Source organism: Spinacia oleracea, chromosome 6, assembly GCF_020520425.1.
Source record: "Spinacia oleracea cultivar Varoflay chromosome 6, BTI_SOV_V1, whole genome shotgun sequence".
In the NCBI taxonomy this organism is placed as follows: Eukaryota; Viridiplantae; Streptophyta; class Magnoliopsida; order Caryophyllales; family Amaranthaceae; genus Spinacia; species Spinacia oleracea.
In genome coordinates, this window is record NC_079492.1 from 110,207,444 (window position 1) to 110,220,079 (window position 12,636).

The 12,636-nt window shown below is 32.0% G+C and overlaps 1 protein-coding gene across 1 annotated transcript; it reads left to right on the plus strand.

Moving 5' to 3' along the window:
* The first annotated feature begins 357 nt into the window (after nt 1–357).
* On the plus strand, nt 358–2,189 carry LOC110775391 (uncharacterized). Its single transcript, XM_021980002.2, has 2 exons — nt 358–495; nt 1,181–2,189. The coding sequence occupies exons 1-2, from the start codon at nt 460–462 to the stop codon at nt 2,078–2,080; spliced, it is 936 nt and encodes a 311-aa protein (XP_021835694.1). The 5' UTR covers nt 358–459; the 3' UTR covers nt 2,081–2,189.
* The last annotated feature ends 10,447 nt before the right edge of the window (nt 2,190–12,636 follow it).

The following is a 12,636-nucleotide window of genomic DNA, read 5'->3' on the forward strand; positions in this document are numbered from 1 at the left end:
GAAATCCGAATTTACTGGTTTTTGAACCAACCCTAAAAAGAGTGACATGTGATTATATTTAACTACTGCGTATTAGACATAGTTGCGTAAAAGGTGGTGAACTTCTATAATCTTAAACTTTATTACCATAAAACCATTTATTACCTAATGAAAAATTCTCTGTTTTCCGATTTTAATTTTAGAAACTTTTTAAAATCATGACCAACCCGCCTTAAATTATTCTATTCTAAAAATATTAATTTTTCTATCCTTATTAAAAATAAAATAAAAAGTCCGCCCCCTCTGTTTTGTCCTTATTCGCCCTAGCTTTTCACACTTCACAGCTCTATAAATTACTCATCTCCTACCATTCTTCATCTCCCTACTCTCTCAATTCCACTTTCTCTCTTTAATCAAGTCCACACTTTCTCTCTCTAATTAATTCTCTTAATTACAAACACACTGTTTATTATCACAACAATGGAGGATATTGATGCTTTCTGGACATTTCAAGAGGTGGGTTTTTTGTCTTCACTTCAATTCGTTAATGGCTATTTTTTTCATTTTTACATTTCAAGTGTCCTCTGTTTTTTCTTAATCTCAATTGTCTGTTTCCCCTGTTTTTCTGAAATTAAATGTCTTTTCTCTTATCATCATTGCTATAATATGAAGCGGAAATTGAAAATATTAAACATTGATCAACTTTTGATTTTTCCCTACATTCTCAATTGCTCTTTTGAAGTAAAAGGGGTTTTCTCAAGGTACTATTGACGATGATTAGTGAATAGTGATAGTGAAATATTAAATTTTATTTTTCTCACATAAAAAGAAAAAGGAAAAATATATGTCAATGTTCTTTAGAACTCGAGAATATAGAGGTACAATCATGAACAAGTAAGGTCGTACATTCTTCGGATTCTGAATTTTGTACATTTTATTTTATTTTCCTAAGGATTATGTCTTATTCATAACGGGAAAAAAATATCTTGACTAAAATGAACTTTAACAATCTCCATTGGGTCCCTACTCCCTAGTCCCTACTGTATGATGTATCCATCTCCCTAACTTTGATTAAATTGACCAATCATCTCCCAATTTATCATGTTGATGAAAATCACATTAATTTTTTTAATTTCTTTGTAAAATTTATGATGATAACAAATTTACTAATTTACCCTATATTTTGGTTGTAAATTTACAGAGTGTTGACGAGTTAATACAGAAGCTTGAGTACAAGAGCTATGAGTTAGAAATGACAAAGAATGAAGCAAATGAAGAGATAAGGAAGAGCAATGAGCATATTAAGAAACTTGTTCATCTTTTACAAACAGCTTGCAAAGAAAGAGATGATGCCAAATCTCAATTGTCAAAACTCCAACAAATTATGGCTTTTAACAAACAAAACAACAACAATAATCTTGTTGATCATTTGATTCCATTCTCCCCTGACAGTCCTCTTATGACTAGCAATTTCGCGGCGAAAACAAACTCTGCCGTCACTGATTCAAGCAGTTTTTCCTTGGAAACACACACCAATAACAATAAGAATAAGAATAACAACATTGTTTCGTCTCCTGTTGCGTCTTCTCCTGAGTCTAGCAACATTATTTTTAGTACTAGTACTAGTACAACAACAACCACCTCTCCGGTTGTTATGAATTCAACAACAAAAGTAGTTGATCGAGAATCAATGATCATTGCAAGCTTGGCAAAAGGGAAAACACTTCCACAAAAGGGGAAACTCTTACAGTCCGTACTCGGGGCCGGTCCACTCCTTTCGACTTTGATGGTGGCCGGTTCACTTCCTGAATGGAGGAATCCGCCCGCTGTATTAACCCATCAAATTCCTCCTGTCAACCTTAAATCCCAACCATCTAATGTACTACCGCAAATAATAGTGCCTAATGTCGATTCTAATCATTTTAATAAAGGGATTGGTAATTCTGCAATGTACAATGGGGCATTTGGAATATGTCCGACTCCAATCTTGGATTTTGGGAATGGATCATCACCCGGCTCATGTTTCACGGGTGGGAGAATGATGCTTAGTCCAGGTGTTAATTTTAATTGTCAGATTCCTAAGAGGCAGAGAATTATTTGAAAACTCTTTTTTGACTCTTTTTTTCTTTCTTTTTAATGTATCTATATTTTGGCAGATTTTGCTTTTTGTAAATATATGAGTATCATCAATTATTTAGTGTTTTGGGTTATTAGAATTCTTGTTTTTGTTTCATTTTCATCAGGTATTTTCCTTATTATTGTGAATAATAGCATATTTTCTTCTGTATTATATTAGGCCTTAAGTTAACTTTGAGCCTAACCATTTTTAAATTTTAAATCAACTTTGACCTTATCTAATTCACAATGCAAGCTCATCCTTATAAACATATTTGTCCACTTAACTCATACAGAGTATAAAGACACCCAACAAATCCAGCAATACGCGTAATCTCATATTCTTTGAGTCCTTACTAACAATTAACAAACTATAGGCTCTGAGAGTGATGGATAGCTCAGTTGGTTAGAGCTTTCATCCCGGTTCCAGGTGATCCTGGGATCGATTCTCATCCCTGTCCTTGTGGCTCATTTGCACCAAAAAAAAACTATAGGCTATTTGAGATCGGGCAATGCCCCGAATTATTATATGAATAACAACTAATTATTATATGCTTTAATGAAATTATGTTTTAATATTTTCACTAGATATTTTTCTGTATTATATTAATATTAATTTTACAAAGATAATAAGTAAAAGACTAAAAGATCATAACTCAATTAAATAATACTCTAACGTTAAAACAGCAGGTCACGCGTTCGAATTTTATGCAAACCAAAAACGTCTATACAAGTGTACAAGTTAAAGCCCATTACAAGGTTCCATTTCAAACTAAATTGGTAGTGGAAAAGGAAAAACCTTTGACTATGTGTTCGTGTCGGTAAATGCCTCACCGGTTGACCGACATTTTTTAACATTACATTATTCAGATATGACCATTGCTTTTGGTACTTGCACAATATTAGATTTCATGATCAAGAGATTGATGAATTAAAAAAACCCATTTCAATCTTTCACCAATCAATAATTGACCACCCTCGCGGCATCTATGAACAAGATACATGTAAACTTGTAAGCAAGCAAATTTGTAGTTTAAATTCCTCACATCCTTGATGTCCTTCATCTTTATTATGTTTAGGAGCTAGCTTGGAGTAATCAATATAGATATAATCAATTATAATTGTATCATGTAAATGTATCCGTCTATAAAATTGTAATTAGAAATCCTATGTACTAGGGTTTGAAATTATTTACCGTGCATCTGACTTCAACCTCGAAAACTTGGTCTAGAATTAGACCCCAAATAATACACAATCAAAGTTTCTAATGATGACTTTTGAAACATAATATATTTATTACTAATAAACGAACTCTATATGTCCTGATTCAACACAGTTACACAAACTTGAAATTAAGCTGAATTTTTTTCCACTCAGATATTGTATAAAATATGATACAAACCTCATTGACCTGAATCGTTTGATGGGCACCTACAATTGAAACTTGTTTTACTCTCACAAAAATATCGAAAGCCATGAATCATGCATTCATTGATGTTTCAAAACGGTAGGTTCGATATTGTCTTGATTTCTTCTAAGTTTCCTTGTTTGGAACTATAGGTGGGGTCATACTACACTATATTGCATGACCATAATAAAACTAGTGAAGGGCAAATGAGCAAAGACAGAAAAGAGAGTAACTATAGGACAATGTTTATTTGCTCCATTTTCTCCTTGCCGTCGTAGACCTACTCATACACCCAACTTCATTGACAATTTAATACTCTTCACAGTCTTACATTGTCCTATATTTTCATTCAGATTAGATTTTTTTGACATATTTATTATACATTGTAATTGCAAAATAAATTAAAAATAGAAATCTAAAATTGTCAATGGAATTATGAATGTCACCTTTGTTAGGGCAAACACTTTGACCACAATTTGTCATCAAAGCTGAAAAAGACCCTTTATTGAGTACTTTCAAGCCTCTTTGACTGGTTAGGAAGATACTAGTTGGAGTTTGGTCTGACCACCATTTTAAAGCTAGTGCCCCTCCTCTAAGTTAAAGATGGATGGAATTCGTGTTTTGTGTCGAGCTCACATGACTAGGTCCACGTCAAGCCCACTACTTTCGTGTCGGGACGAAAAATTAAAAAATGAATCTTAAACACAACCCAAATGCACATGCCTTCGTGTTGTGTCATGCTTACAAGTAATTTTTTCTCAATTTAAAGTGATTTGTTTTGTCGGGCTATGTCATGCACAAGCCTTATGTGTTTTTTACAAAAAATACGGCCTAAACACGGCTAACTACTCTACGATTCCGTGCTATCTTGTATTGGGACTTGTCGTGCCTCAGGCCAGGCCAACACTGCTCAGTGCCATATTTACAGTGAGTTGCATCTTTGACTACTATATCGCGGTATGGCCTTTGTCTAAAGTGATATGTATTAAGTTTAAAACTCCATTATCTACCTTGTTAACTTTAAAATTTGATTGTTTAGCAAGATCAAAGCTCCCCCTCTTTCTTTTGTCTCTTGATTCTTCCCCCTCCCCCCTCCTTTGTTTAAAAAGTTCTTTCACTCTACTTTTACTTTCTTAACCCTTCTCAATTTTGGTTATGCAACTATTAAGTACTCCATCCGTTTTGAAATAATAGGGACACTTTGACTTTTGATACTATTCACAAATTTTAATTTGACTTATTTGTGAATTTTGGGTAAAGAAAAATATAGTCGTGTGAGGTCTTATTTGATTTGCATCGTTATGTAGTTTCGAAATATCAAATTTTTATACTCCGTAATTTTTATGAATATAATATCCAAATATTTACATTGACAATCGTGAAAAGGTAAATTGTTCCCATTATTTAGAAACAGATGAATAATCAATAATAAGTTAAATACACTGATCAAATGGGTAATAAAAACATTCTTAAATATACTCAGATATAAGATGGATCTTGGCATCCTGGTGACGTCCAATGTGATTCAATGGTATCACTATGATGCGTGTACTAGGAAAGCTGATACATATACCCTTTGGGTATGAAATAGTGTCATACCCTACGTTTTCATTGGTCTATTTCACATAAGCAACCCCATATGGGATTTAAATTTAAATCCAAAATAGCAACCCCACATGTAATTTATAAATCTAAACCAATTACAGCCCAGGGTATGGCACTATTCCATACCCAGTGGGTATATGTAGCCTTTTCGGTCTTCTGCAGAGTACTCTTGTTGGACTGGAGATCAAAATTCTACCCCCTCCGTCCCAAAATTATAGTCATGTATTCTAAATCGGGCGTTCCATAATTATAGTCTTGTTTTCTTATTTGAACATAATATATTTCTTATATTACCCTTATTTGGGACCACAAAAGAAAAAAAAAATGTATTGAAAACTTCCCCATGTACTATATTTCTCTTTCTTAATGTATTTTATTCATTTTTATATGTACTGTATTTCTTTTTACATGTACTATATTTTACTTTCTCATACAAATTAATCATTAATGTACTACTCCCTCTATATTTATTTAAGGGATACACTTGGCCGGGAACGGGTATTAAGAACATGAATTGAATGAAATAAAATAGTAAAACAAATGGGGTTGGGTAGATATTTTAATAAGTAAACAAGTGGGGACCATGTCATTTTGGGGTATAGGATGTGGAGTGGGTTTCTGAAATTATTTGTTTAATAGAATGGTGGGTCATATGATAAATTAGATGTATTATTTAATTAGATGGTGGGGGTTGATAAGTTACTAAAAATGGCAAGTGTATCTCTTAAATAAACACGGTCGAAAAAGGCAAGTGTATCCTTTAAATAAATACGAAGGGAGTATATTTCAATTACACACTATATTTCACTTTTCTTAAAATTCGTAATTTAAGTGAAATAAGACTATAACTTTGTGACGGAGGGAGTATTACTAGTAGAATGTTGTTATTAGGATGAAGCACGTGCCATCTACCAATTGCTAATAGTCTAACAAGTAACAAGCACATTAGCATGTGCCACAATCCACGGTGCTTTTGCCATGTGGCATGAACGAGAAAAGGGTCCAACACGTGTCTGACTCTTATTGTTGGATAAAATGTGAAACGTCCCTACGAACCCATGTGCAGCCGCACAACAGGAGACTGTAATCCTATTGGCTTGGCTTTATCCTTTGCCACTTCCATAATCTTTTGTAGTTTTGTTCAACAGAATTACAGAACCAACGGTTTGATTCAGTATTTGTACGGTAATTTTTTTTATTGGAACTCCGGAGTTATTCATGAAAATTGAAAACCTCTCCGATTTTAAAGTTGATTTTGATCGAAGTAGAGAAAGTATTGTAAAATCACAATGTTAAAAGGAACTGATTGAGGTTGGTATGAGTGGTTAAGGGTATTTTGCTCTTTGAGAAATGCTGCCCATCGAAGTAGTCATGCAAACTCCTGCAGGAGATTAGTTCACGCGCCGAAGGCGGGGGGAACTCCTCGTAGTAGAACCAAAAAAAATAAAAAATAAACAATGTTAAAAATGTACGTACGTAATTGTCTAAATAGAAAAATACGGAGTATGAAGTATTTATTTGAGAAAAACCGATTATGTTTACATTGTATGAGATACGAGGTTGTTGTGAAATGTAGATTAAGACTATGTTTGGCAAGCCCTTTCAATCACCTTAAATATGTAGGTGCTAATAATATTAGTCACCTTAAACAATTATGAGTGTTTGCCTGTTTGGTGGGGAGCTGAAATAAAATATAAGGTGGGCAAAGTGATTGATATTTGAGTTTCAGCTCCTGAAATTTTTGTTTTCTTTAGAAAAAAAGACATGATAATCTCTAAATTCTAAATAATTTAAAACTCTGATATTATGTTGTACGTAGTATCTACCTATGGGAGCAAGAAAAGTCCCTCCGCTAACTCTGTGAAATATCAAACTTCGGTAAGCGACGCTTCTCTCTACTTTTTTGTATTTGTATATTTGCTTATTGATTTCTCTTAAATTTGAGTATTATTGTTTGTAATTCTGCTTATTGCTTGTAAGTCATACGGAATATGAATGATAAATTGTGGTAAATTTTGGTTTTTTTGTGTTTTTTTTTTTTTTTGCATAGTATATCGGGTCTGGACATTTGTTTGATGTTTTGGAGTTTGCTTTTTTATATTGGGTTTTGATCAAAATCTTATCTTTTTCAATTTTAATTTCACTGGTACATCAGCAGTATTGAGAAAATAATGTTTGGGCTATGGAGTATATATTGTGAAAATAACATAATCGACTATTGTTTTAGGAGAAATAGAAAAATGGTTGTTTAATTTCATATGGGGAGCATAGTAAACCTACGAGTACCAGCTAAATAAAATCTTAATAGTTATTGATATTGAAATATATAGAATATCAATTAAAAATTAAAAATTTCAGGTACTTAATAAACTAGTTTTACGTACCAAACGGGTAATATAAATATCTGCCTTATCAGTTTCAGCATCTTATCAGTTTCAGGTGTTAGCTTATCAGTTCAGTTAACTTAGGGTCTGTTTGGTAAGCACTTTCAGTCACCTTAAATGATTAGGTGCTAATATGATAAGTCACCTTAAACAATTAGGAGTGTTTGGCAGGTAGCTGAAATAAAATTTAAGGTGGATAAAGTGACTGATATTGAAACGTTAATCTGATTAACGTTTGAGTTTCAGCTCCTGAAATTATTATTTTCTTCAAAAAAAACCATTGATAACAGAATGGTTGAGAGAAAAGATTATTCGGATGTAAAGCGCGAAGTAGAGTTGTTACTCTGCGATGCGATGAAGGGTTTTACATGGGTTGTGTTCGACCATCGTTTTTCGGGATCCAATCGGATCTTGGATTTGCCTGACTTTTCCCGGCAAGCCACATGTCAGAAGTAGGGGACCTTCTTCTACCTTCAATTCTGATCTTTTTTTGATGGGTATTTTTTATCAAGCATGTATTTTTTTTTCTCATAATTTTTTTGGGGTTTATAATTTCAGTAATGGCGGTTTATTAGTTCTCGATGTTTGTTGTTGTGTTGTTTCATGGTCATTAATATATGTAGTAATCCGTGGACTATGGACCATGGTGGACATAGAGCATGGTGCACCATGTGCACCAAAAGAACACATGTGCATAAACAAAAGAACATGACACTACGACAAAAGAACATGCAATATAATGTTTTACTTTTTTGTTATAAAAAATCACAATTTATTAAAAATATAAAAAAATATATGTCCATGTTCTTTTTACGTAAACAGATGTTCTTTTAATTATATACTAATGTTCTTAAGGTGCACCATGCTCTATGTGCACCATGGTCCACCTTCTAAATTGCGATATATGTAGTTTGTGTTGATATTTCATACATACGATAAATCAATAAAGATTAAAAAAAAGTTCCGATATTCTCTTTTACGGTGTAAATACATCACATTAAGGGAGTTATCATTCGTATAATATCAACTAACATTATAAAAATCATAATAATTATAGATTTTAAAATATATAGAGTGTCAATTAAACTACTAAAAATTTCAGGTACTTAAAAAAAATAGTTCTACCAAACAGACAATATAAACATCTACCTTATCACTTTCAGCATCTTATCAGTTTCAGGTACTACCTTATCAGTTTCAGCTGCCTTATCAGTTTCAGCTCAATTTCAGCTATTTTTGCCAAACAGAGCCTTAACCGTTTTAGCTCAATTTCAGTTAATGTTGCCAAATAGAGCCTAAGCCCATTTCACATATGTTTCTTACATCAATTACCCCATCATCGAGTTTGAGTATTAATCCTCTAAAGATACATTGTCAATGTCAAGCCGACGTAGCACATACATATACGAAGTATCAAACTATTTGTATGGGAAAAGCCTACACATTTTTTTTGTGTTAAATGCACATTTCTATGTGTAAGAATTATCGTACGTTTTCTGTTACTACCGACCTAACCATGAGATCACGACTCTATTATACATAAGTGTTTTTTCGGCTCTAAACTCTGGTACATATGCCGGTATACGACTATACGACGACTATGACTGACTTTTTTTGTCGTCTTTTGTAAATCTTTTGATTACACCATCTCGTAATAATCTTCCAATTACAACTTCCTCTCCCCCCCCCCCCCCCCCTCCAAAAAAAAAAACAATAACCCAAGTTTAATTAACATTAGTCTCTTAACTATTTTCATGATTGATAATTGTAGACACTTAAAAAAAGCTAAAAGTTGGTACAAAAAGAAAACTCTATAGAGAAAAATACTTGTGGTTGCAACAAGAAAGCAATGATATCTTATTATTATACCATTAAGATCGAGCAAACATGAAGGCATTATTAAATCAACTCATAAAAGTTTTGGTACGTCTTTAATCATAACATAAAAAGATTAAAAAAAAAGGCGGGTTGGTTGTTTTGCTACTCTCTTTAACTTTGCCGCTTATTATTTCACCCTTGAGATAAAATGCTCTTCTTTGAAACTTAATCAAGTACGACGTATTATTTAATTGTTAAACATGATTGAGCCGACAGTTAAAGTCGTTACCCGTTTAAGGGATCCAAGGGGGTTAAAGTGGACCCTGTCTCCACTTTTATTGACCATTTTTGGTGCTACAATTATTACAAATATTTTAATTGAGATTTTACTTCAACAAGTAGAAAAAGTTGCACCTGTGCAGCTAGCTAAGAGCCTAAGACCAACGGCTTCAATTCCATGCTACTTAATTTGCTAAACCTTTATAGAATTCAATTTTGTGCCTTAATTGCATGAATTAACCTCTAATTAGCTATGTTGATCGCGTATGGTATATACTACGTATCGGACTATCGAAGTACGATACACGGTTTGGAGATCTTAATATTTAACTTTATTTTTCTTTTTAAATTAAAAGCCGAAAATGATAAAAAAGAAACACTATTTTCTGATTTCTCTTTGCATAATTTGGACCACAAGTACTAAAGGCAGTAAGAAAACATTATCATTACGTAAAAAAAAAAAGTCCAGGTAAATTTAGATAAATTTTAATTAGGTTGATATATATATATATATATATATATATATATATATATATATATATATATATATATATATATATATATAAGTTCTAACAAGTTTCAATTAATTTAAATCATGTTCAATATAGTGATTCAAGTTTAATTAGATAAAATAAATTCTAATTAAGTCAGGACAAATCATGTCTCACCTAGAGAAAAGAACACACTAAGGAATTGTCAAATAAGATTAGGAGGAATATCAGACATGACAAAAACATTGCATATGATAATCGATTTGTGACACAGATATATCACATCACATACTTTGTAGACAATATATATTAATATTGTTTCGAGTTTATTAATAAAATGATGAGTGGTCAATTCAACACTTACTTGCATTATGACATTATGTAAACGACGAGCAAAGTATACATTGCACTATTGCAGTCAAGCGTCGGCATAGAGTGTTTAACTTCCAGTTTAAACAAATCCTTTGAGGAAAAAGGATTGTACGAATTGAAGTATATTACATTCCATATAACAGAATAATGCAAGTTATTTTACGGATCAGGGAAACTATTATAAACACTACATGAATTCCGTAATTAAGTTTAGATAAGTTATTCGGAGTAACAACATCAAAAAAAGAAGAAGTTATCTCTAACTTTTTAAATGCATCAACTTCCCAACATTATGCTTATTAATGGTAATTTAGGTGGTAAAACTACAAAAAAGTTGAAATTCACTATTTATAATGAAAAACAAAATTGGAAGATCCTTTTATAAGTTCTATTTTGATTTTATAAAGGTTTAGTGTTCAAATCTCGTTCCAGGCATATTTTTCCTTCTCTTACTTTTTCTTTTTCTTTCAAGTTAATTTCAACCCTACCTCCTCTCCGTCCAGCCCGCCCCTTCATTGTTCTATATTCTATTTGCCTAATATTCTTTTCCTCAGTCAGATTCTCATCCGATAGAATCTCGTTCTAATAAGTATAGATAAGTTATAAATGGATGAATTTTTTTAGGATGATAGCGCAGAAGTTATTCTTCTTATAAACCCATTGCTTTTAAGATGAACGAAATCATTTTTTTATTTTTTTTTTAATTTTTTTTCTTATACATGAATTCTAAATCACTGGTTCATAAAATCAAGAATTATTAGAGATATAAATAAAACTAACCTAGAGGTCCAAATTTTCTACTTTTACCGAATAAGTGAACAAAATATGACCTGACTATTACTATATGGTTCCTCTGATCGTTTTTACTCGTAAATTTAAGATTTTTTTACAGTATTTATATACTTTATTTTGACTAGTGTTGGTGATTTATATGTAAGATAAAATATAGACATGTGAAATCTTTTTATGTACTTAGGGTCGTCTCAATGTATATTTTTAAAATATCAACCTTTATAATTTTTGCTTAAGAGAACTAAAGATATTAATGATCAAAGTTGTGCATTGACATGCGTGAAAGTGGCCAACGTTGCGAGTAAAAGGAACGTAGGAAGTATAATATAATCATGTACGAATACGTTACTCCCTCCGTATTTTATTAGGAGTCACGGTTACCATTTCCGCATGGATTTTATTAGAAGTCACAATTCCATTTTTAGTAACTTTTCTACAATTTCTAAACATTTAATATATCTAATTTTTTTTTCTAGGGACCACCATTACAATAAACTCTTTCTCTATGATTAAAATACTTTTCCCATAATCTTTTTTTCTATTTGTTTATTACTCCCACCCTCACTCGCTTCATTATTTTTCATTAGATTCAACTCTCATTTCATAATAGGGGTGTCAGTTAGCATATGATTCCTAATAAATATAGAGAGAGTATTATTTTATTTTATTTTGATAAATTTACAATCTATCAATTTATTTTAATGATTTACGTCGACCCGAATTATTAGAAAGTACTTCAATCGATGAAATATTAAAATATATAGGAAGTTCAACTTAATGATTTGTCTATGGAGTATTTCTTAATTCCGGAGTGCTGCGTACAATTTTGGTAAATTAATTATCAAGTAAGCTAGAGAAAATAATACTTCATATAAAATTTCCTAAGAAAAATGAACAATTTTATAAACTATGGTAGAACGAGACATGCATAAAATTAGTCACAATCGTTGGATGAAAGATTGATGACGCCATAAGTCTAACATACTGAAGAATGTATAATTAATCTAACGCCATAAGTTGTTTGACGGCAATGTATAACACGAATTAGTATCTTAAGCCGGTTGTCGGGTATTAAGCAAGAAAATAGTCAGTTTTTACGACGGATTTCTCCCTCGTCCACGTTCATTGTCTTTGTTATGCTATGTTTTTGTGGGATTGGTCTTTTGTTTTACACTTAAAATACTTTTTAAAGGATCGACCAAAGGCCAAAGCAACTATAATAGTACTAGTTCCGGTTTACTCGTGTTGACAACTCAATATATTATAATTCAACATTGGGGATTTTGGGTAAAAAAATTATGTTTATATAAAATTAGGATTTTGTTTTGTATAAGCGGAGCGGAAGTGACTAAAAGCATGATTTGCTTTTATTATATTATTGGAGTTCGTGCAA

Coding starts and splice junctions, on each gene's coding strand:
- LOC110775391 (XM_021980002.2), top strand. CDS start 460: ATGGAGGATATTGATGCTTTCTGGACATTTCAAGAG. Junction 496..1,180: donor CTTTCTGGACATTTCAAGAG/GTGGGTTTTTTG, acceptor GTAAATTTACAG/AGTGTTGACGAGTTAATACA.